This window comes from Anomaloglossus baeobatrachus, chromosome 2, assembly GCF_048569485.1.
Source record: "Anomaloglossus baeobatrachus isolate aAnoBae1 chromosome 2, aAnoBae1.hap1, whole genome shotgun sequence".
NCBI classification, from domain to species: domain Eukaryota; kingdom Metazoa; phylum Chordata; class Amphibia; order Anura; family Aromobatidae; genus Anomaloglossus; species Anomaloglossus baeobatrachus.
The window spans coordinates 258,018,220-258,045,195 of NC_134354.1; the positions used below are offsets into that span (position 1 = coordinate 258,018,220).

The 26,976-nt window shown below is 44.8% G+C and overlaps 1 protein-coding gene across 1 annotated transcript in view; it reads left to right on the top strand.

The window, feature by feature from the left end:
* Nucleotides 1-20,239: 20,239 nt before the first annotated feature.
* The window catches only part of MDFI (MyoD family inhibitor), a 45,714-nt gene continuing 38,977 nt past the window's right edge, over nucleotides 20,240-26,976 (top strand). Inside the window, exons 1-2 of the mRNA XM_075333733.1 lie at nucleotides 20,240-20,303; nucleotides 25,836-25,943. Of these exons, the coding sequence (XP_075189848.1) occupies nucleotides 25,865-25,943 (79 nt within the window). The 5' untranslated portion in view covers nucleotides 20,240-20,303; nucleotides 25,836-25,864. The remainder of the gene's footprint in view (nucleotides 20,304-25,835; nucleotides 25,944-26,976) is intronic.

Below are 26,976 nucleotides of genomic sequence, written 5' to 3' on the forward strand. Positions count from 1 at the left end.
TGGAAATTATTTGGCATAGAAGGGGACATATTAAGGAATATCAAATATAAATTCTGTAACATAGCATGTTCTATGTACTTTTGTCACTGAATTATGGGTTAAATCTACATCCTGTGCAGTATTTCTCATATCAAATAGCAAGTTCGTATAAACAATCATACATTTCATGCCGAAAAATCAATCACTGAAATATATCATCTGCTTCGTTTTACTCTTACAGAGCCTCTTAGAGAAAAATGCATTAAAAAACATTTCCGAAAACTTGAAAAAACAAATACAGAGTTGGTAGCAATTAAGTCATGTGACTGTGTGCAGTACGGGGAACAAAGACGGTTTTGTGAAAACCTCACACAGCCAGGATGTAGTGTAAACTCCCGATCTGCAGGCAAAAGAGGCACCCACCGAACATAATCATGACACCAATAAACTCTACCTGTGTAGTATAAAGCTAAAATAAGACAAAAACAACGGCTCATAAATATCTCTGCCTGAAACTGTCATGTAGAATACCAAGGAGGGTAATTTAGTTATAGCAACTGAAACATTATATTGTCTATAACAGAGGAAGACATAGCAAAAAATGCAACTGTTATGCGGGCGTCACACGGTACGATCTATCGTGTGATCGCACAAGCGATCGTACCCGCCCCCATCATTTGTGCGTCACGGGCAAATCGCTGCCCGTGACGCACAAAGTCGTTAAATTGCCGTCACACGTACTTACCTGCTGAGCGACCTCGCTGTGGGCGGCGAACATCCTCTTCCTGAAGGGGGAGGGACGTTTGGCGTCACAGCGACGTCACACAGCGGTCGGCCAATAGAAGCGGAGATGAGCGGGATATAAACATCCCGCCCACCTCCTTCCTTCCGCATAACCGGCGGGTGCCACGGGACGTAAGTAAGCTGTGTTCATCGTTCCCGGGGTGTCACACGGAGCGATGTGTGCTACCCCGGGTACAATGAACAACCAGCGCAAAGATAAATTAACGATTTTTTAAAAATGAGCGACGTGTGACAGATAAATGATTTGCACACAATTTGCAAACGTTTTGCATCGCTCGTAGGTGTCACACGGGACAACGTCGCAAACGATGCTGGATGTGCATACCAAAATCGTGACGATGCATCACACAATAGATCGTCTCGTGTGACGCCCGCATTAGTCGTGGTGAGTTTTTGTGTAAAGGCGAATGTAGGCTTTTCTGTACTCAGGGAAATATTCAGTTTGGTGGGCCCTCCTATAGTTGACACGCCCACCAGGGCTGTGGGGCACTTGTTACCGGGTCGGTTCTGTCCTTAGGAATGTCACGGCAGCTGGCCTGACTCCGTGACCCTGGCAGTGTCGTTCTTAAAATGGAGAAATGTTATTTACAAGGGGAGATGTGTTCCGCCAACTGTGGTATGCGGCAAGATGGGTGCCGCCGCTGCTATTCGGTTCTCCTGGGGTCGGTGGTGATGCAGCTGAGTTGATATAGCTCTCCACAGGTAAAGCTGGGCCCCAGGGCTGTCGATAGGGACAGAGTCTATGGTGTTGAGATGCAATGGCAGGGTGCATGGCCGGAGGCGCAGACAATAACTGGGCAACACAGGAGTGCAGTCACAAGTTCTTTACTCACTGTTGATAATTCCAGGTTATCACAACTAGTCAGAGGCTGCCCTCGGAGTGCTGAATCCTGCTGTGATGGGCCCCAGCTAATCCCCAGATAGTTCAGAGACACAACCCGGTACACCCTTCTGTGTTCCTTCCCTGCTCGTCTTCCTGCGCTGGCCTCTACCGCCTGCTCCGCACCTCACACACAATGCCCTGAGCTGGTGTCCGAGGATCCTTTGTATGGGTGGCTTTCCTGCCTTGTCTGTTGGTCCTATGTGGTCACCTTTTCAGCGGGTTATGTGCAGTGGTGGCTTCAGTATTTGAAGTAACCTCAGCCTCCGGTTTACTAGCTGAGCCTTGTAGTTCTCCACTAGTCTAGGGACCAGTTCCCCGCTGCGGCCAAGTCCCTCCACACCAGTATACCCATGGGTGGATGGCCAACTTCCAATAGCTCTAAGACTCCTTCCCTGATCCTGGGACAAGCTGCACCAGCTCCAGACCCTATGATCTGTCTCCTCCACGTCCACTTCCTGACTGACTAATGTTCTACAGTCTGCTTCCACTAACTAAACTCCACATCCAGACTGGCATCAGGACTGTGCTTTCCCTAAGGTGCAACTTGCCCTTACCTCGGCCTAATGGAGGGTTTCTAAATTAAGAGTGGGTGTCTGTGTAACGACTTGTGACCTCCTCCTTACCCGGGAATTGGATACCACACCTCTTGCTGAGGTGCAGTACTTCTGTGGCGAATGGAGCCTAAGGGGCGCCACATATACAGGTTTGAGCAGTCATCATGTGACCGATCATATACGATTTGCATATTTATAGTCCTGCGCCAACTAGCTTCTCTCACTAATTCTCTCAATGTTCAGTGAAAAACTACAGAATGTGCTTCAATGAGAAAAGCAGGAAGAGAAGCAAGTCAGCACGTGACCGTGAGTAGAAAATTTCATGTGAACATGTAATGACCACATCAACCAGCAAATGTGAACAGGTGCAAACCATAAATACAATAGACAGCTGAACTCTGTAGTGCTAAAGCATGCACACATTAAATAAGGGAATCAATCATGGTCCTGCATTACTGCTATAGAAAATAGAAAAATTGAGATACTTATTGGCCAGTTTAGGAGAGACCAGCAGCCAGTGATAAGGTTTATGTAATTGCTGGGTCCTTATCATAATATGCCTCTATCGAGGCTGAAAGTCTACACTTTTATGGGCAGACAAGAACCTGCTAAATTGAAAACCACCTAAGGCTATGTGCGCACGTTGCGTATTTGCATGCAGTTACGCTGTGATCTGCATCGCAGCGTAACTGCATGCGTCCTGCGTCCCCAGCATAATCTATGAAGATTATGCAGGAGACGTGCGCACGTGGCTTATTAGAGTGCAGCGCTTCGGTTGCTGCCCGAAGTGTGCGTTCTAAGAAGTGACATGTCACTTCTTTCGTGTGCTCTGCATGCACCCCCCGCTCGGTCTATGGGAGGGGCTGCACTCAGAGCGCATGAAATCGGCTTTTTCATTTTTCTTTTCTGCAGCGATTTGAAGTGCACGTGTGCTGTTCAAATCACTGCAGAAATTTCTGCAGGGACAGCCCATAGCTGCCACTAAGTCCTAGGTTAATCATGGCAGGCGTCTATGAGACACCCCCCATGATTAACCTATAAGTTAAAGAAAATAAACACAATCACAGAAAAATCCTTTATTTGAAATAAGACAAAAAAACACCCTCTTTCACCACTTTATTAACCCCAAAATACCCCTCCAGGTTCAACATAATCCACACGAGGTCCCACGACGCTTTCAGCTCTGCTACATCGGAAGCTGACAGGAGCGGCAGTAGAACAGCACCGCTCCTGGGAGCTCCATGCAGCAACTGAAGTGAGTCGTGCTGTCAGCGATGACATCCCTCAGGTAGTGCCAGTTTGTGCGGTGATGATGGGTGCGGTAGTGCTTGGGTGTGTGCGGTGATGATGGGGGCGGTAGTGTCGGGGTGTGTGCGGTAATGATGGGTGTGGTAGTGCCTGCGTGTGTGCGGTGATGATGAGTGCGGTAGTGCCTGGGTGTGTGCGGTGATGATTGGGGAGGTAGTGCCTGCGTGTGTGTGGTGATGATGGGGGAGGTAGTGTCTTGGTGTGTGTGGTGATGATGGAGGAGGTAATGTCTGGGTGTGTGCGGTGATGATGGGGCGGTTGTGCCTGGGTGTCTTCTGTGATGATGGGGGCGGTAGTGCCTGTGTGTGCGCGGTGATGATGTGGAATCTCTCTCTCATGAAAAAAAAAAAAACGCATCAGTTTTTTGCTGGATCCATTGCTTCAGTTTTTACACAATCTGCGACTTATCCGTTTCATCAGGCACAAGCCGGATTGTGCCTGAGGGCAAAACAATGAGGTGCACACACAGTGTGTGCTGGTGCAGTGTCTCGCAGCATCAGCAGGAAAGCAGAAGCCACGGGGTGTGCAGGGGATGGTCGGACAGGCCAGGTCATACACAGTACAGGAGCAGGAAGACCTGAGGAACGAGCAGAGACGGGGGTCGAGGTCAGGCCGAGGTCAATACCAGAGGAAGCAATCGAGTGGGGAGGTAAGAGAGAGGGAAACAACTGGACTATTGTGGGAAGTAAGGAGGTGGGACAGAGGAATAGAGGAACAACTAGGGGACAACACACAGACAGAGAACGAGGGCACAGAGAGGGGACAGATCAGGATCACACATACAGGGGCCAGCAATCACAGGCAAAGCAGTGCTAAGCTTATAGCCGACGCTGGTTCACCAGAGATGACAGTATTTAAAGCATCCAAGCTCCGAAAGTGATGCCCGAGAGAAGGCTCCGCCCCCTAGCCATGTGGACGGGGAGGCAAAACCATGACCGGAACCCAGCAAAAAAAAGGCTTTGTTGCTGGCTGCTGCGCTCTCATTAATCGGCAAGCACAGCTAAATCCTGACAGTGATTATATTACAATGTGAAATATTCTGTTTTTCCACACACCATACTTCTCCACTTGCTACCTCCCACTCTTCCTCTCTCTTTTTCCTTTTTTTCTCAATTTTCTTTTCTTATAGTTCTTCCCAATGGTGTGTGCCTTCCTCCACGACATTGCTATCTAAGATATTGTGCATGACGGAATGGTGGTCCTTCATCCACTTTTTATTCTATATGGCTTATGTCCTTTTTATACAATACAGTGATATGAATTCTAATATAAAATCTGTATATCCTTGTACTGTATATCATGTTGTATATAGCTGCAGTGGGTTTCAATTATGTGGGTATTGGTTCTTTTTATTATCACTTAGCAAATCATGTTCTTTACATTCTTATTTATATCATTTAACTTTTTTTACCAGTTAAATTGATGAAGGTCTGCTTCAAGACCGAATTTTTTTTTTGCACCATTTACTGGACTTGCTGTACAAATAAAATCTCACCTAAATAAATATAATCTTGGAAGTGCCCTGCTTTCTTTTCTACTGCTGATTATATTAAACACTGTGAAGATTGGTCATGCTACAGTGCTTAATTTTAAAATTAATCTTCTTAACATAGATGTGGATGTAGTAACCATTAACTGGTCAGACAACACAATACTTTATTAACATAGCCATGTATCATGTTATATGACAAGTTATTGATTGCTACATGTGTACAGGATAAGAACCAATAACAGTACAAGAATATAGTTCAAAAACTACCATCAGTACAGAAATACAGCATCACAGACACCAAGAGTACATGACTATATTACTAGAACCATCATAAGTACAGGAAAATAGCATTACAACAAGTATCAGTACAGAAATATAGTATTACAACCACCAACAGTACAAGAATATAGACTGAGAACTATCATCAATATAGAAATACATCACCAGATGCATCATCAGTACATGAGTACATTACCAGAACCACCAACAGTGCAGAAATACAGAACTACCAACAGTACAGAAATATATCACAAGAACAATCATCAGTTTTTGACTACATTAATACTTTGTCAAGCTTAGTACCGCAATGAATTGTAATGTCAAGTCAGACCCATATACAATTATATTGCATGAACCTACTAATCCCAATATGTCCTGGTAATAGTAAAGAGATACTAGAGTTGTTATTACCAGTCATCATTAGGCTGTGGACCATACAGGAAACCTAACACATGAGACGCAAGCAGTAGCACAAATAAACATTTACATTCAGGTACTTTAATCCATTAACGACATATGTTGTACTGGGTATGTCATATGCTGGCTCCATGACTTTCAGGTGGGTTCAAAAGCCAAGCCCGCATCTTTGCCAGCAGACTATAGCTGTGATAATCAGCCATCATCTGTCTCTAATAGTCTCGGATGGATCAAAGCTCCGCTGCAGCTGTTCACCTGTTAAATGATGTTGTCAATCTGTGACAGCGGTATTTATAACGCACCAGCGTGGGGGGAAAGCTGCTCTAATTGCTAATTGGTGTCACATGATCGCAGGATGCCAATGGGTTGCTATGACAATCAGAGATGTGCTGACAACTCCTGTGCCTGTGGCTGACATTCATAGGAGACTGTTTTTTGCTATACACCTAACAAGCTGTATATAGCAAATAATTATATTTCCAGGTGATTTTTACCAAGTAATTTTTGCTATTTTGCCACACTTGGAGATTTTTTTTTCCACATTCCAGTACCTCCCATGATAAAATGGATGGTGTCATTCAAAAATACAGCTCGCCCTGCAAAAAATAAGTTCTCGCACGGCTATGTCAACGAACATCAAGGTATCCTGACATGGTGCCTGAAAAATACCAGTGTCATTATAATGTCCCCGATTAAAAATATCTGACCCACTCTGTGCCCTTAAATAAATAATTGCCCCTCTCTATGCTCCCCGCACAAAATATAATACCACACACTGTTCCTCTTATGGTACATGTCCTCTACATTGTTCTCTCCTATAAAATATTGCCTCTACACTGTCTGTCATTATGAACTATAACTGCCACTGTCCTCTCTGCTATAACTGCCATACTGTTCCTATCTTAAAGGGAACCTGTAATGCTCTTACCTGCCCAGCTGCTGCATTGAAAGCTCGGCTACTAGTAGGAATATAACTTTATTGTTAATATTTGAACATCCAAGTTGATTGACAGTTGTCACTACAGTGCACCAGTGCAGTGTTGTCTGTCATTCAGTACCGGGGAGTGCTCACAGCCACTGCTGACTGTATACTGAGCGGTGATTGAAGCCACACCAGCACTACTCTATGACTTAAGGCCCCGTCACACACAGAGATAAATCTTTGGCAGATCTGTGGTTGCAGTGAAATCATGGACATATTGTTCAATTTGTACACAGCCACAAACCTGGCACTGATTGTCCACAATTTCACTGCAACCATAGATCTGCTGTAGATTTATCTCTGTGTGTAAAGTGGCCTTTAAGCGGGCTTTAAACGCTGCGATCTCGCTAGCGAGATCGCAAGCAATCATACCCACCCCCGTCAGTTGTGCGACACGGACAAATCGCTGCCCGTCGCGCACAGCCTCGCTTACCCCCGTCACACGGACTTACCTGTCCTGCGACGTTGCTCTGGCCGGCGATCCGCCTCCTTTCTGAGGGGGCGGGTCGTGCGGCGTCAAAGCATCGTCACACGACAGGCGTCCAATAGAAGCGGAGGGGCGGAGATGAGCGGGACGTAACATCCCGCCCACCTCCTTCCTTCCGCATCAGCGGTGGAGGCAGGTAAGGAGATGTTCCTCGCTCCTACGGTGTCACACATAGTGATGTGTGCTGCCGCAGGAACGAGGAACAACATCGCTAATTAGAACAGAACGATTTTTTGTTTTAGGACGACCTCTCCGCGGCAAACGATTTTGGCCGCTTTTGCGATCGTTTTAGGTCTCACATAAGTGTCACACACTGCGATATCGTTAATGACGCCGGATGTGAGTCACTAACGATGTGACCCCGACGATAAATCATTAACGATATCGTAGCGTGTAAAGCCCGCTTTAAAGTCGGAAACTGCCAAGAGAAAGAAAGCTCATATTTGGTAGCTTCAGAACTCTCCTATCCTGCAGATTAACCCAGTATCTGCAGGTAATAGCATTTGGGGATGTGACAAATTCCCTTTAAGTGTGCCCCCCACACTGCCCCTTTCCATTCTGGGCCCCCTCACATTGTTTCACTTTAACTACCTATATGCTTATACTGACTCCCTATATGATGCATCTTCTTCACACCCCTTCCTCTGTATACTGTCACTGTTTTGCTGTCCCCTCTCTATACTGCACAGCCCATACTACCTAGTCTTTAAATTGTGCCCCCTCACACTTTTCCCAACTCATCTTCTCTTTGCATGTTTTCCATATACTGTACTTTCCCCTCAGCTCACCACTCTGTCCCCTCAAAAGTCCCCTCCATATAAAACTCCTGTGTATTTTCAGCTCTATTTTAGCATGATCATCGTTAGCACAGGACGAGTGCTGCTTACTCCATTGCAGCGCAGGTATGATGTCAGAATTGTGATCTTGTGATGACCTCATCATGACTTCATCTGACCCTGCAAGTGCTGGCGATCAGAGCTTCAATTCTACTCACGCCTTGTAGACGCAAATGCAATTGATGAAGGGAGCTAATGTAGCGCCCTGAAACCATCAGGGTGCTACAAGGTTCTGCATCCCTACAAGGATGCAGAGCCTACTCCCTTAGGGATCCAGAACCCCAGTGCCGGTAACAACAAAAACCCAGGTAATCCCAGTTTTCCCCCAACAAATCCCCCATACAATGGTACTTAGCTAGGATGGGACCAATGGATGGCTGCCTAGAGGTGGAGCCACTCCAGTCCACTAGTTGACAAGGTGGGAGGGGCAGACTGTGGAGAGTAGTCGGAGAGACAGTAGTCAGAACATTTTTGACTGTTGAGAGTGTCAGACAGCAGGAGTGTGAAGGTGGAAGAGAAGTGACAACCTAACTCGGGTTAACGGTGACATGGTACCCAGGAGAAGTGGTTGCCAGTGGAGTACGGTGGAGTACTCCCAGAACTACGCACCGACGGGGTACAGAACCCTAGGACAGGAAAGAGCTTCAAGCCAACCTGTTAACACCTGCACAGCAAAGGGGACCATCAAGGACCTTGCTGACCCTAAAGAATCCAAAGACTCAGTAGCAAAGGGAGAACCGGGGACAGGACCAGAGACTCCAACCCCACAGGGTTCACGCTACCGTCAGGCGGACAGAAGTGGACAAACCACAGAACGAGGACCCCCAGTGTTCTATACCATGGGGACCCACTTACCAGAGACAGGTGCAGGGGAAGAAGGTACCAGAGAAACCAGACTGGCACTGGAACGAAGGGGACCTGGAGGCGAAACCAGCCGGCCTCAGGCAACCAGTTAACATCTAAAGTGAGTAAACCAGTTGCACTGAATACCTGTCTGGACTCCTTCTTCCGACGCCCACCGCACCAAACACCCGCTGGGGCAATACCCTACTTACGGATGGACTACCATACTGGCTGCCAATACCACCAGCCCCAATAGACATATTCTGCTGCGGCGGATCCTTACAATTAGCCGTAACACCGCAAGTGGCGCCACGTATAAACTATATTCAACCATCACCTGTAAATACCCCCATTACAAAATGGGCCCAGGGCACGGAACTGGGTAACGGTCACCAGTGTGATGTTCCCAAGACATACACTGCCCGGAACTGAGTATTCCTGGGTGTCACACTAACATGGCCGACTCTTAGTAAAAGGCCTCCTGGAAGACACTCCGGACCACTGCATTAGATGGCCCGATGGTGCCCCCTGCCCACTGCTACCGAGGTATATGGCCTACCTTCCCCACAGATCTGACCCTGTTTATGTGCAGGCATAAAATGCATGTTAACTTGAGGTAGGTTCATGAGGACTGTCGATGTTGCCTATACTAACCAATCACAGTCCTCCTTTAGTTTTTAAACTGTTCTGTTAAAATGATTACTCTGCTGTGATCAGTTCCTATGAGCCTCCAAGTTCTCCTGGCCCCTGATTATGTGTCTTTTTGCACAACTTAAGTCTGAATAGAGAAATGGTGGCGAAGTGCTACAATGCAGAGGATTTCTGCAGAGCCCAGTCCATTTGGGAGGTCCCAAATGGACCTCCCAAACATTCTTCTGCCCAGTTGGCAATTGTGGTCTTGTAACATGTGTTGCTGTTTGAATATATTTCTGTTACCAATATGTGGCAGCAGGGAATCTCTGTAATACCACCATTTAGATATTTGAAAATTTAGGTACATATATAGCTCCAACACTTTGGCCAAAGACAAACTTTTTTGTTTGAGCCCAGAGTAACCCTTTATACACATAACCCCAATTCTCAAGACTGGCATTGTTCACACTACTCTTGATCAGGGGGCATGTTGGACTCAAGTGTTCCTGATTCATGAAGAAGTGTTAGTTAGTATTTTGTAAATTCACCTTTGGCTTTCAACATTGCCTGAATCCTTCTGGGCATACTCTTTATTAGATTCAAGCATGTCTCGACCAAAATCTGATCCTAAGGGGCCCTTTGCACACTACGACATCGCAGGTGCGTTGTCGGTGGGGTCAAATCGAAAGTGACGCACTTCCGGCGTCGCTCTCGACATTGTAGTGTGTAAATCGTTTTAACTACGATTACCGAGTGCAAAAGCGTTGGTATCGTGTGATCGGTGTAGTGTCGGTCATTTTCATTATTTTGGCTGCAGCGACGGTATGATGTTGTTCCTCGTTCCTGCGGCAGCACACATCGCTGTGTATGAAGTCGCAGGAGCGATGAACATCTCCTACCTGTGTCCCGTCTGCAATGCGTAAGGAAAGAGGTGGGCGGGATGTTTACGTCCTGCTCATCTCCGCCCCTCCGCTTCTATTGGCCGCCTGCCGTGTATTGTCGCTGTGACGCCACACAACCCGCCCCCTTAGGAAGGAGGCGGGTCACCGGCCAGAGCGATGTCGCAGGGCAGGTAAGTGCATGTGAAGCTGCCGTAGCGATAATATTCGCTACGGCAGCTGTCACAAAATATCGCAGCTGCGAAGGGGGCGGGGACTATCGCGCTCGGCATCGCAGCATCGGCTTGCAATGTCGTAGTGTGCAAAGGGCCCCTTAGTCTCTTCAACATGTTCCCAATGTTGGTGTATACTGGTCGACTCACTTGGATATGTATAAAGCTTTTTCTTCAATTCTACCCACAAGTGTTCAATTGGGTTGAGGTTTGAGGACTGTGAGGCCAGTGCAGCATCTTTACTTCATTATCATTCTTTCATTTTTTCAACAATCTTTAGTTAAAAGAAAAAGGTTTTGGTACCGTGTTAGCCAGTTCAAAAATGATTGATTGCTTTCAGTGAGAGAAACAAAATTAAAATTTTCATCAATCTTGACGCATGCTTCGGGTTGTTGTCCTGCTGGAATACTATGTTGTCCTTTTCAAATCCACAGTACTCATGTGTACGAAGTAACCCATCTTCTATCATACTCGTATTAACTCAGCATTGAAACTACCATCGATACTGGTCAAGTATCCAATGCATTTGGCTCTAAAACAGCCCCATACTAACAGGCTTCCTCTACCCAACTTGACATTTCCTTTATTTCTTGATTCGTTAGCCCCTTTTTTCTTTGTTTCTACCAGACCCATTTGCACCCAGCCTAGTCTATTGACTTTCATCTCATCAGTCTAAATCTCCCATTTTTAATCATCTATTGTCCTCTTCTTGGACTTTTTTGCAAATTAGAGCCAACACTTTTTGTGACGGAATTATAGCCGAGGCTTCTTCACCTTTCTTCGGGCCACCATTCCAGAATTATGTAATATGTGTCACGTGGTGCTTGTATGGACATCTTTGATCTCTCTATTATGAAGCATACAGGCCACCTCCACTGCCATCTTTGTCTCGGCACTACTGATAGACCTTGTGATGAGCCAATTTGTTGACTTTGATATTTTACCTGGACATCCACCTCTTGGATTTTGAATGATGGATGGACTTCACTACGTATTCTTCCAACTGTCATGGCACTCATATGATGCAGTTTGGCAATTTTTTGGCCTGAGAGACCGCTATCAATCAGCTGGATGATTGTCACGATGATCGGGGAAAACAAGGGACAAAGGCTCCTAGCCTTGTCTTATACCCCTCCCCCCCTCTCCCCTACCCCAGGGGAGGGTCGGGACAGGAGTATAATAAAACCAACTGAGACAGACAAACAGGTGAAACCAAAACTATCTCATGGCACGCTAGCATAAAGGCTAGACAATAAGAGGTAATCAGGAATATAAGAGCAGGGAGGAAACAAGAAGACAACAAGAGAATTTCCCAACAACTCCAAGCACTATGCAATAAAATTTAGTGCTGACACAACAGCACACAAACCAGCACAGCAATAAACTATAGGCGGAGTGGGAAGACAGATTCCACCATCTTAAAAGGGCAGGGAGTAAATGTGATAGGTTTTTAAAAACATGTGATCCCAGAGGTAACCAGCAGGTTTGCAGAGGTTAACTCTTGATATCATGACTATTAATGAGCACACAGTTGGTTGATGCCTGAGCCTGCCTGTGTAACTCAGAAACACCAGAGAAACCATAGTGTGGAGTATCAGAATCTGCAGTGTACACAGCTTCTGATGCTGCCATGACATTACGCGAGTTTTAGTAAAACTATGTGACAGTACCCAAGCCTCTATGAGGGGCCTCTTGACCCTCAGGACCAGATCTTTCCGGATGATGGTGATGAAATGCCCTAACCAGATGTCCGCATGGATATCAATGGCTGGTATCCAAGTCCGCTCCTCAGGACCATAACCCCGCCAGTGAACCAAATACTGTAAAAAACGCAAATGACACAAAAATCTATGATTTTCAATACCTGAAACTCCAAATACCCATCAACCAAGACTGGAGGTGGAGGTTCAGGAAGAGAAGCTCCCGAACTCACAAATTTCTTTAACAGAGATTTGTAAAAAAATATTATGGATTTTATATGATGCTGCTAATACCAGGAGGAAAGTCAGCGGATTGATGACAGCAGTGATTCTGAATAGGCCAATGAACCAAGTACTTATCTTAAGTGAAGGCACTTTAAGCTAAATATTTATCATGGGCAACCACACCAGATCATCCACACACAGGTCTGGACCAGACACACATTTACAGTCAGCTGCATGCTTATACATAGAGCCCATGTAACGCAAATGCTGCTGAACCTTCTCCCATGTAGTCGATGGTGCTGAGACCAATTGGTCCTCCCCAGGTACCCCAGATGAGTGCCCCTTCAGAAAACTACAGAACTGGGACTGATGACCAAAAAGATGATACAAAAGAAAAGAGATACACCAGAGGATTCATGGTGGCGATTATTTATAGCAAACTCAGCAAGAGGAAGGAATGAGGACCACTCCTCCTGATTATCTGATCAAAGCAGAGCAAGTATTGCTCCAAATTCTGATTCATGGGTTCCGTTTGTCCACTAGACTGCAGATGGAACACCGAAGAATGAGACAGTTTAAACCCTAACCAAGAGCAGAAAACTCTCCAAATGTTGGCAATGAACTGAGTTCCTCTATCAAAAACAATATTAGATGGGACTTCTTGTAGTCTGACGCTCTCACAAATAATTACATGGGCTAAAGTCTTAGCATTGGGTAACGACGGTAAGACAATAAAATGTGTAATTTTAGAAACCCTATCCACCACAACAAAAATGACCGTATTACCAGCAGAGGAAGGAATATCCGTAATGAAGTCCATGGAGATGCCCATCCAAGATTAGCTAGGGACACTCAAAGCCTGCAGACAACCTGACGGATGAGAATGCAATACCTTTGAGCGCCCACCAGTCGCAAACGCAGACACATAAGACAACAACGTCCCTCAGGAGTCTGGGCCACCAAAAGCAACACAACTTGAGATCCAGAGTACCAGTAAGGACAAAATCATGATGCTCCCACAAAACTCTAAGGCGAATTTTCAGGGCAAGAAATGACCTCTTAGCTGGAACCCCAGATGGCGCCTCACCTTGGGCATCAGCAATCTCAGATTCACCCTCAATACTGAACCACCATCAGTACTGAGCGCTGACACCACCACTCCCTTCTAAAGGATGGGAACAGGTTCCTCACAAGGTCCAAAATTACCCTCCAGAAAACTCCCTCCTGGACAGTGCATCAGCTTTAGTGTTGTTAGACATTGAATGGTAATTTACAAAAAAGTTAAACCTATTAAAAAATAATGACCATTGAGCTTGTCTCGATGTAAGACGTTTAGCAGACTCAAGGTAAAGGAGATTTTTATGGTCAGTAATTACAGTAACAAAATGGATAGCGCTCTCCAGAACGTGTCGCCTTTCCTCAAATGCTAATGTGATAGAAATAATTCCCTATTACCAATATCATATTTACATTCAGCTGGAGATAACTTCTTAGAAAAGAAGGCACATGAAGCCAGTTTACCAACAGACGGACCTTGAGACAAACTCAGCTCCCACCCCCACCTCTGATGCATCAACCTCCACCGTGAAGTGTTGAAAAACATCAGGCTGTACTAATACGGGTGCCGATGTGAAGCAAATGTGTACAAAGGATTTTCAGACAAATTAGAAAAGTATGTAACTTTTTTTTATCATGTCAGTCAGAGGTATTGCTATGGCAGATACATTTTTAATAAACTTACTGTAATAATTTGCAAACCCCAAGAAACGTTGCAGTGCCTTAAGGCTTTTAGGACTGTCCCATTTCAATACAGCCTGTAACTTAGTGGGATCCATCCTCAGACCAGAAGTGAAAATTATGTAACCCAAAAATGGAAGTTCGTGAACAGTGAAGACACACTTTTCTAATTTTGCATTCAACTTATTCCCTCTGAGAAAACCTATCTAACAAGTTTCATATGAGACCCAAAATCCTGTGAATATATGAGAATGTCATCCAGGTAAATGATAACAAATTTCCCTAATATTTGAGTAAATACATCATTAACAGTGCTAAAAAAAAATGCAGGCAAATTGGTCAGACCAAACAGCAGCACCAAATTTTCAAAGTGACCCTCTGGCGTATTGAATTCCATCTTCCACTAAAGGCCGCTTTACATGCTGCGATATCGTTACCGATATCACTAGCATAGGTACCCGCCCCCATCGGTTGTGCGACACGGGCAAATCGCTGCCCGTGGCACACAACATCGCTCAGACCCATCACACTACTTACCTGCCTAGCGACGTCGCTGTGACCGGCGAACTGCCTCCTTTCTAAGCGGGCGGTTTGTTCGGCGTCACAGCGACGTCACTAAGCGGGCGCCCAATAGAAGCGGAGGGGCGGAGATGAGCGGGACGTAATATACTGCCCACCTCCTTCCTTTGGCATTGCCGGCGGCCGCAGGTAAGGTGAGGTTCCTAGTTCCTGCGGTGTCACAAATAGCGATGTGTGCTACCGCAGGAACGACGAACTACATCGTACACGCAGCAGCAACGATAATTGGGAATAGGGGGGCATGTCACCGATTAGCGATTTTGCACGTTTTTGCGACGATGCAAAATCACTCATAGGTGTCACAAGCAACGACATCGCTAAAGCGGCCGGATGTGCGTCACAAATTCCGTGACCCCAACGAGATCTCTTGAGCGGCCTTATTCCATCTGTTGGACTGAATAAGATTGTAGGCCTCCCTAAAATCTAGTTTGAAAAATCATTTCACAAATCTAATTAAATAGGTCATAAATGAGCAGCATAGGACATGGGTCACGAACCGTAATTTCGTTGAGCTCACAAAAATACCTTGGCAGTTATTATACACTAAGACACCATGGTGGAGGAAATACGTAGACCCAGGTTGGAATCCCCCAACCCACCTGGGTCTAACAGTTTTATGACTGCCACTTTTTCTTGGTCACCAAGGGACAGGTGCAAATAAAGTGTCCCTTTTACCACAATAAAAACAAACTCCTCCATTTTTAGGAGTCGAGGAGTTTCTCCTCTAATGGGTTGTCCCTCCAAGCTGCATGGCCTCAGGTGAAGCCTCGGGAAGCAGTGTTGAAACACTAACCCCCTCCTAGAAAGTCTTGGTATTATGAGACCTCTGTCAGAAATGGTAATCTATATGGATTACAAGAGACATGGCACACTCAAGAGAAGGGGAAATTTTGTATATTACCAATACCTCTTTTACCCTTTTGGACACACCCTGAAAAAACAGTTTTTTGAGTGCAGGATCATTCCATTGAATGTCCACGGACCAACGCTGTAATACAGCACATTAATCCGCTGCCGGACGATTCCCCTGGTGCAGTGAATAGATTTTTGGCGGGCTTTACACGTTGCTACATCGCTAGCAATTGTTACGATGTCAAGTGTGATAGCACCCGCTCCCGTCGTACATGCGATATTTGGTGATTGCTGCCGTAGCAAACATTATCGCTACGGCAGCTTCACACGCACATACCTGGACGGCGACGTCGCTGTGACCGCCGAAAAATTCCTCCTTCAAGGGGGAGGTGCGTTCGGCGTCACCGCAACGTCACTAAACGGCCGGCCAATAGACGCGGAGGGGCGGAGATGAGCGGGACATAACATCCCGCCCACCTTCTTCCTTCCGCATTGACGGTGGACGGAGGTAAGGAGATGTTTGTCGTTCCTGCAGTTTTACACACAGCGATATGTGGAGCTGCATGAACGACAAACAACATCGTATCTGCAGAGGTAGCGACATTATGGAAATGAACAACGTTACTCAGATCAGCGATTTTTTTACGCTGATGCGCTCGTTCATCGTTGCACCTAGGATTTACACATTGCAATGTCGCTATCGGCGCTGGATGTGCGTCACTAACGATGTGACCCCGACGATATATCAGTAGCGATGTCGCAACGTGTAAAGCCCGCCTTAAGGCCCTGTCACACACAGAGATAAATCTGCGGCAGATCTATGGTTGCAGTGAAACTGTGGACAATCAGTGCCAGGTTTGTGGCTTTTTTACAAATGGAACACTATGTCCATGATTTCACTGCAACCACAGATCTGCCAAAGATTTATCTCTGTGTGTGACGGGGCCTTTAGGCGGGCTTTGCACACTACGACATCGCAGGTGCGATGTCGGTGGGGTCAAATTGAAAATGACGCACTTCCGGCATCGCATGCGACATCGTAGTGTGTAAAGGCTCGATGATACGATTAACGAGCGCAAAAGCGTCGTAATCGTATCATCGGTGCAGCGTCGGTGTAATCCATGATTACGCTGACGCGACAGTCCGATGTCGTTCCTCGCTCCTGCGGCAGCACACATCGCTGTGTGTGAAGCCGCAGGAGCGAGGAACATCTCCTACCGGCGTCACTGCGGCTTCCGTAGGATATGCGGAAGGAAGGAGATGAGTGGGATATTTACATCCCACTCATCTCCGCCCCTCCGCTCCGATTGGTCGCCTGGCATGTGACGTCGCTATGACGCCGCACGACCCGCCCCCTTAACAAGGAGGCGGGTCGCCGGCCAGAGCGACGGTCGCAGGACAGGTGAGTCCATGTGAAGCTGCCGTAGCGATAATGTTCGCTACGGCAGCTATCACAAGGAAATCGCTGCTGCGACGGGGGCGGGTACTATCGCGCTCGGCATCGCAGCATCGGCCTGCGATGTCGCAGCGTGCAAAGTACCCCTTAGACTCATCTAAAGTTACCATATTTGGATCATCATAGCTAAGAGCAAGTGCAGTGAAAAATCCGTCCACCGACAAAAACACAGGTGACTCAGTGGATAAGGAAAAATCTCATGCTTGTGAGTCCCCAGTCAGGGGTGAGACCACAATTCCCACCCACTGTGTCTCACAACCAAATGAGTGAGGGTGAAGGTGGAAATACAATTTGCATGCTTCCCTGCAGGAAACAAATTGGCTGCGCTCCCCAGAAAATCTTTCCGGGAGGGGCAGTTTGGGTTGGCAACCAACACGGATTGTATGAGATAGCCAAGAGGCTTATCTATAAGATTATGGTAGTCTCACTGTCGAAGCTATAGTTTATGGTAGATATGGAGCCTGAAAGTCAAAAGTTCAAAACGTTATTAACATTTTGCTCGTCACTATATGTGCATAACACTAAGTAAGGGTAGTTTCACATTTGCGTTGTTTTGACGGAAACGGGACCCGTCACAAATGCAGTAAGTTCATTTATTTACAGTGGAAGCGCGACACCATGCGGGTCTGTGCTTCATACACAACCCGCATGTGTCCACATGATGTCGCGCTTCCACTGTAAATAAATGAACTGTACTGCATTTGTGACGGCCGGGTCCCGTTTCCGTCAAAACAACGCAAATGTGAAACTACCCTAAATGACAAATTGTTTGCTACACGTTAAAATCAATGGACGTCCATTCATTTCAGTATATATAGTTAGTACTCATGAGGGGACATATTATGTATAGTTATATTATGCCTCAATAAGGTTTAAAGCTGACAACCATTCTCTATTAAATTTATCAAAGGTTATGTGTGATGAGTGATATAACTTGTGGCATATTAACCATTCAATTGATCATTGTATGCCTTACAAATCTCTTTACCCCAACTTGGCACTCTCCAGGAGGAGAAACTTAGGCCATGTGCGCACGCTGCTGAATTACCGCTGAATTACCGCGGATTTCGCTGCAGAAAATGTTTATAACATTTCTACAGTCCTTCTCCAGCAAAATCTATGAGAATAAAAAAATGCTGTGCGCACACTGCGTTTTTTTATACCTGCGGATTTACCCGTGGAATTTCCGCTGCAGAATTAATGTGCATGTCACTTCTTTTCTGCAGGTTTTACCATTAATTATTCGGAAAAACCCGCAGGGACCAACCTGTAGAAAAAACGCAGAAATTCTGCATCAATTCCGCAGCAAATCCGCAACATCCATGCGGAATTTGCGTGCGGTTTCTGCCGCGGGTGCGGAAATCTTTCAGAGGGTCCAGAATTTTCTTAAGAAAATTCAATTTTCTAGTGGGAACATGGCCTAAGGCGGGCTTTGCACACTACGACATCGCAGGTGCGATGTCGGTGGGGTCAAATTGAAAATGACGTACTTCCGGCATCGCATGCGACATCGTAATGTGTAAAGGCTCGATGATACGATTAACGAGCGCAAAAGCATCGTAATCGTATCATCGGTGCAGCGTCGGCGTAATCCATGATTACGCTGACGCGACGGTTCGATGTTGTTCCTCGTTCCTGCGGCAGCACACATCGCTGTGTGTGAAGCCGCATGAGCGAGGAACATCTCCTACCGGCGTCACTGCAGCTTCCGTAGGATATGCGGAAGGAAGGAGTGGGCGGGATGTTTACATCCCGCTCATCTCCGCCCCTCCGCTCCTATTGGCCGCCTGCCGTGTGACGTCGCAGTGACGCCATACAACCCGCCCCCTTAAGGAGGCGGGTCGCTGGCCAGAGGGACGGTCGCAGGACAGGTGAGTCCATGTGAAGCTGCCGTAGCGATAATGTTCGCTACGGCAGCTATCACAAGGATATCGCAGTTGCGACGGGGGCGGGGACTATCGCGCTCGGCATCGCAGCATCGGCTTGCGATGTCGTAGTGTGCAAAGTGCCCCTAAGTCCCCCTGTAAGAGGCCTCTCACTGATCCATATCAGTTCTCCTGCTTTGAACTAATGAGGGGCAAAGACCCCGATCCATGTGTCTGTACATGGATTTTCTGGTTTGGCTCCTAAACTTAAGGGCTCGTGCGCACGTTGCGTAATTGCATGCATTCATGCTGCGTATAGCACTGTAGCGTAAATACATGCGTTCTGCTTCCCCTGCACAATCTATGAAGATTGTGTATGAGACGTGCGCACGTTGCTTTTATGAATGCAGTGATTTGGGTGCTAAAATTTTGACTCAAATCCGTGCGTTCATAAAATGAGCATGTCAATTATTCAGTGCGCTATGGATGCAGCTCCCACTCTGTCTATGGTGGGGGCAGCAGCCATAGCGCATGAAATCGGGATTTATTCTGCTGAAACACTTCATCAATAATGCAGTGTTTCTGCAGCGATTTGACGCGCACATGCACTGCCAAATCACTGCAGAAATGTCAGCAGTTACGTGCGCATGAGCCCTCAGTCACGTGGCTCTATAAAGGGTTGAAATAGAGTTCCTGTCCTCTAAAGAGGCAATTTGCACACATAGTCTGTAACTGTCCTTGATATAAATCTTTATGTTGTTATCTGCTCATCTTTCAATGATACAATTTTTTTTTAACATCCACATGACATCTGTCTCATACAATAAATGATTAAATTATGTGCATAAAGGGAGTTTGTACATTTTAACAAATAAATAAAAATCATATACAGAATGAAAGTAACCTTTACATTTTGCTTGAAAAAATTCTGACTTTTTAGAAAAAGATGAATATTTTCTCAATAAAATTGAAAGCTTATTGCTTAGTGCCAGGGAATTAAAATAGCACCTTACATTTGTGAATACAGGCGTATATTTATGGACCTTGTTTGCAGAACCTGCTTATTAAGGTCACACAAACTCCCACATTGTCCCCAGGGAGGAAACGCACAGACCGACTCTAGTGAGACTTCCAAAACCAAGAAAAGAGAAAAAGCGAGAGAATAAGCATTAAAAGAAGGTAGACGTCTCATGAGTAAAGAGGTCCACAGAAGAGGAAAAGGAGGCAAAGCAATGTGAGGGGGGAAAAACAGCCCTGAATGAAGAACCAAGAGAAGTGAAGGTATGTAGAAAGGCAGTCAATTAGAATAGTCTGAAGACACAACTAATTGGAATTCAGAGAGGCAGGGGGAGGGGAGACTTAAGATGATGCAGGCAGGCGGCACAGAGAGGGGGTACTTGACAGGATCCATATGAGAGTATTACCTTGCTGAACGAAATGTGGAAGAACATACAAAGATAACTAAATAAGAATTTAAACCTTAGTAAAAGGAGCCAGAAATGACATAGAAGAGCTCAACGTAAGGATCTGGAACCAGAGAGGTGAGTGATGGCATAAACAGAAAACGAGCGCTGCCCATATAATGATTGTCATATGCGTATACGGCACAGAGGAATTTTGTTTGCATTTTTTTGGCGAAGCTTATGTAAAGAAGATGTATGAAAGTAAATACTCGACTGAGTAATACTATTTTCTTTCATTTACTGTGTCACTTCTGAATATATTCCGAAACTCAATACTCTGTATGGCTTTGACTTCTTTGTATAAAGTATTTGGTGCCTTTAAAACCGCATCAAAAACGCATCGGTTTCACTGTAAATTGCAGCTGCTCAGAAATGTGTTTTTTACTGGTGAAACGTACAATAAATGTGTTTTACTTAGAAAACACATGGCTAGAAACCACAATTTGAAGCCACTCTACTTCGCGGATGGTTTTTAATGCAGTGTTTGATTTACCTTTAACCTCTGCGGTCAAAAATGTAATGTAAAATATGTACATATACCCATACATTACAATTCTAACTGTATGTAGTCATACTCTGGATGATGACATGATCATGGAGCTTCTCTGAAATACCTCATTAATTATAATGATGGCTGGACTATACCTGGCTAGCACTGTTTACCTGTTGTCTAATTCCTTACAGCTTGCTGTTCCCGTAACTGTTGAATTGTGTTACTTTGTTTTGTCTTTAGTGTCTGTACATGTCCTTGTTAAATTGTAAAATGATGCGGAATATGTTGGCGCTATATAAATAAATGTATTATCCTACTATTACTTCATGTCAACATAGTATTATATTCAGGGTCAGCAACTCTACACACTTTGCCCTTATTTTATACTAGTCTTTAAAGTGAACTTGTCACTAGATTCATGTGACCAAATCACGACTGCATGAATCAGAGCCTGAAGGCCAGGAACCAGAAGGAAGTATGTAACTGCTCTGGCACAGCCCCCGGCTGGCTTCTCCCTGGCCGGGTACAGTTTATTGACAGGTCTTCACTTACTGTATGTACACGCAAGGGATAAACCTGTCAATCAACTGGTGAGGGGCGGGAAGAAGACAGCTGGGAGTTACATTGGACTAGTAATGTTGCTCCTTATAGTCTCCGGCCAGCTATTCATACTATGTTTTCCCTAAAACAAAAAAAAATTACCTTACCATTAACGATGGGTGGAAACACAGATACTCGGGATCAGTGGGTCCAACCAGGTTTAAAAAGAAAACCTGGGTCCAGACCGGAATTGTTCCCAAATATCTGCCCGGACGCCAATCCCCATATGGGGACCAGAAGCTGGTGCTTTAAAATGGTGGTAGAAGGGATAGGGGGATTCGAGCAGCCACCTTATTCTTACCAGTCTGCCTCACAGCTGTAATGCTACTTCCGGGGCCGCTGATTATCCTTCATGCATATGCACTGCTTCCCCTACTCACTGCAGTCCCAACGTCTCTGATTGGTGGTAGTCAGACTTGCCCCTACTCTGTGTGACAGGATGTCTGACTGCTTTCCATCAGAGGTGCTGTGTGTGTCTATATTGACGTAAAAATAAATGAATAAATAAAAAATTGGTGTAGGGTCCCCCCACATTATGATACCCAGAACACATAAAGCATACGTCTATAGTCTGCAGCTCCTAGCTGTGTGCTTCTCTTTGTTGTGTATCAAAATAAAAGAGACCACAAACAGCTTTTTTATTATTATGTAAATAAATAATTGAAAAGAACAGCATGCGGTTCCCCCCAATTTTTATATTCAGACATGATAAAGCCAACAACTGTGGGCTGGTATTCTCAGGATGGGGAGACCCATTGTTATTGGGCCCCCAGCCTAAAAATAGCATCCTTAGATACAACAATCTCGGCCTGGCAATTGGGGTACTAAGGGGTTAATGACAGCTCACAGCTGCCTCTAAGCCCTAGATTAGTAATGAGGAGGGTCTATGAGACCAACCATTCCTAATCTATAAGGGAAAACAAATAAACACAAACACAAAAACAATCCGTTATTTGAAATAAAATGCAAAAAAATCCTCTTACACCCCTTCATTAACCCTCAAAATACCCATGTCCGACATAATACACATGAGGTTCCACAACAATAACAGCTCTGCTACATTACTGAAGTCACAGCGTGTGGGAATAGAACAAGACCACCCTGTGTAGGCTTCAGGCAGAAACTGAGCTTCAAAAAGGAGCGCTGACATCACTCAGTTTATATGCAGTCACAGCTGGAGGTTCCCACTGTTCTCCACCTGTGACTGCAGGTAACCTGACCTCAGGTAAGCTCATTAAACTCAGTGACCTCAGTGAAATCATTGAGTTCACAGACTTGCACCTGCTAGGAGAAAACCACGATTTTTTTACACCATATTCCTGCATCAATCTACAGCTCCTGGCAAATAAATCGCATCAAAATGCAACGTAATGTTTGATGTGACTGACTGTACCATCGTACCCTGGGGTCATCAGATGACCTCTGCACCCGCGATTATAATTGATGTTATCAAAAACTCTATTGACTTATTCCTTATCATCATTTTAAAATAGCAATGAGGGAATTAGACCCCTAATCGGCTGCCATTATAATGTGTATCGGCAGAGTTTAAGGAGTTAAAGAGAAATATACACTAAAATTTTCACCCTTAGGCCAGGGAAACAAGACGGTAGATTCTCCTTCGAGAGAATAGGGTCAATTATGCTCATGAGACTATGATCAGAATTTGACCTGAGTGTCAGCTTTGTGTGAAATTAGAGAATCCGAGCTGTGAGAATAGTCATAGGCGAACCCGGACTGTAAAAGTCGAGATCCATGCGGTTTCAAACTTACCCAGGTGCCGGACCCAGGCCCTGTATTCCGGGTGTTTGCTTTGGGCCCGGCAACTCGGGGAATGAAAAAAATAAAATAAAGGAAAAATAAAGAAAATAAGAATGAAGCAAGCGCTTCATACTTACAGGATGCGACAATTCCAGGGTGGCTGCAGGTCGCTATTCTTAGCCTGGGGCTCCTAATAACCATTGGTCTCCTCAGCCTGAGAATACCAACCCCCAGCTGTTGGGCTTTATCATGGTGGGGAATCAAAATAATTAAAAAAAAAAAGTCACATGCAGTTCCTCCTAATTTGATACACAGCCAAGATAAGTGCATGGCTGGGGGCTGCAGCCAGTAACCATGGGCTTTATCTGTGCTGGGTATCATAATATGGGGGAATCCTACGCCAGTTTGTTTATTTAGTTATTTATTTTTATACCATGGTAGACTCAGGCAGCACCTGTGACTGGAAGCATCAGACACGCTGTCACTATGGGTGGGGGCGCGTCTGACTGCAACGAATTACAGGCATTGGTGGATGGGGAAGGCATATAAAATGAAGGTAAATTATCGTCCCCAGGAGTGAATGCGCGGCCTGGAATCAGCGTACAGCCGCGTCGGTGCCTTGGTAAGCACTGCATATTTGCTCCTATCCCGTATCCCTTCTACCACCATTTTTATTCACCGGATTCTGGTCCCCATAGACATATATATGGGGACAAGAATCCCGCCAGGAACTGGATTTTAAAAACCAGATAACATGGATAAGCCTGTCCCAATTTATCTGCAAGTCTGCTCATCACTAATACAGAACAAAAATTCTTCCCCATTCTGTGATGTTATCTGAGTGCAGTAAAATTATTTCCACACATCTATATACTTGAATGGGTGAGAGGAATCCAATTTGTAAGTCAAATTGCAGCATGCTGTGATTTTTTGTTTAAGAAAAAAAAATCAGTAATCAGCACTACCACATTACATACTATTGGCCCGAGTGCTATCCGATAAAGTAGCAGATAGAACTTGTCCGATGTATACAGTGAGGTGAGTGAACCCTTAGGATAGTAATCTAGTCATATGCTTATTTTCTTTATCGAACATTCCTGAGACTCTCCAATCCACCCATAACTCTGCTGCACAGGCAATAGTTACATACTTATAGAGGATGAAAAAAGCCACACATCCATCAGGTTTAACATTTCTCCAGTAGCTATACATTCTAGATTATTTATAACCCACAATGTTATATGTTATAGAAATACACGCAATACTAAATGCTGTTATACGGTATTATCTTCCATTACTACATCTTGCAGTAGGGGATTCCACAGTCTGACTGCTCTAACTGGAATGATTGTCCCTGGTCTATTGTAAGTCCTTTGAAGTGAATAAATCATTTATCTGTACTTTGTATTGAACACACATGTATTTATACATATAAGGTGAATTAACTCTGAGACCTCTTTTTTCCAATCTAAAGTAGACCAACTTTTCCATCATAGGAGAGGCATTCCAGCCCATATAATAATCTAGTTGACCACCTTTGAACTGACCCTAACTTCCAAATATCCTTTTTAAAATGTGGAGCCCAAAATTTTATTCCATATTGTAGATGTGGCCTTCAAATTTTTTTCCCCAATTCTTTCACTTTTTACTCATTGCCCAGAAAATTCAGTTCAATATACTAACACTGACCTACAAAGTTGATGTCCTTAGAGTTTTTTTCACAGCACAACTAAAGGCCGCTTTACATGCAACGGAATTCCTGACGCACATCCGGCCTCGTTAGCGACGTCGTTGTGTGTGAAACTCACGAGCGACCGTTAACGAGTAAATTTTCTTACCTTATCGTTGATCATTGACACGCTGTCCCTTTCCCAAATATAATTGCTGTAGCAGGACGCAGGTTGTTTGTCGTTCCTGTGGCAGCACACATCGCTATATGTGACACTGCAGGAGCGAGGAACAACATCATACCTGCGGCCACCCGTAATGAGGAAGGAAGCAGGTGGGCGGAATGTTTGTTCCGCTCATCTCCTCCCCTCCGCTTCTATTGGGTGGCCGCTTAGTGACGTCGCTGTGACGCCGAACGAACCGCCCCCTTAGAAAGCAGGTGGTTCGCCGGCAACAGCGACATCGCTAGGCAGGTAAGTATGTGTCAAGGGTGTTAGCGATGTTGTGCGCCACGGGCAGCAATTTGCCCGTGACGCAGAACTGACGGGGGCGGGTACGCACGCTAGCGATATCGATAGCGATAGCACTGCGTGTAAAGCGGCCTTAAGCAAATCATTGCTCTAAAATGAATAGAAAAGTCATTTTTAATGGAAAAATAAATGCCTCCTGTTAGTTTTGGACATCTTGTCTCTCTCTATAGTAGATTTATACAAAGTCAATAACATAAAAATACGGTATGTTCATATCTAAAGTAAATTTTATGTTCCTTGTAAAATATGGTATGTCCATATCTAGGTAAAGTAAATTTTATGTTCCTTGTTTTTTTAGAAACCCTAAGAACAATCCATGGAGTAACAATGGAGCAAATAAAACTGAAAGAATCAATAAATGTGGCATCCGAGTCAATGGAATTTGTGGAGCCCGTTCAATTATCAGGTATTAGAATTAGTTTTTATATCGGCACTTTATTTACAGGGTAAATAGGGAGCTCAAAATTAACAACTTCCCTTGAGCTTCCACCAACTAGAGGTGACCTTCTTCCAGAACTTCCAGCTATTCCTAGATGAGACCATTACAGTACACCATTTTATTGCATCTCCATAAAGTACATCTTTCACAACTGAGGGTGTTGTGGGCCTCAGTGCAAAGCAAAATATTTTCATTAACCACTCCATGACCAATCTATTTTTCGTGTTTTCATTTCCATTTTTTCCTCCCTTACTTCGAAGAGCCATAACTTTTTTATTTTTCTGTCCCCATAGCCATCCGAGGGCCTGTTTTTTTGCAGGACGGGTTGCACTTTTGAATAAATTTCCCAATTTTTTTTTTATTTTTTTAATTACCATGTTCAATACACGGTAAAATTGACCTGGCAATATGATTCTCCAGGTCAGTATGATTATGTAGATACCAAACATGCATAGTTTTATTTGTTTAAGTAGTGAAAAAAATTCAAAAATTTATAAAAAAAAATACAAAAAGCAATTTTGTTTGTGCCACTATTTTTTTAATGGAGAAAAAAGGTGGTGATTTGAACTATTTTTTATTTTTCATGGTTTAAAAAAAAAAAATTCTTTACTTTTTACTGTATTAAATAGTCCTCTTAGGGGACTTGAAGCTGAAATCGTCTGATCGCTTTTACTATACATAGCAGTGTATAAGCACTGCTATGTGTAGTGAAAATTACGGTAACCTATGAACACCAGCTAAATGCTGGCTTTCACAGAAGTATCACATTCGCAGGCAAGGGGGTCTACAGCAGACCCTCAGCTGTCAGGACCACCCATCAGCACCCCTGCTGACGCGTGTTATATGTTGCAGTGGCATTTAACTAGTTATTAGCCAGGTTGGAGCTCTGTTGCACTAGCAGCTATTAAAAGCACATTATGGCTAATTAAATCAGTCATCATCTGCTGGGAAAGATTCAGACCCGCTTCAAAGTCATATCAGCATGTCATATGTCGGTAGG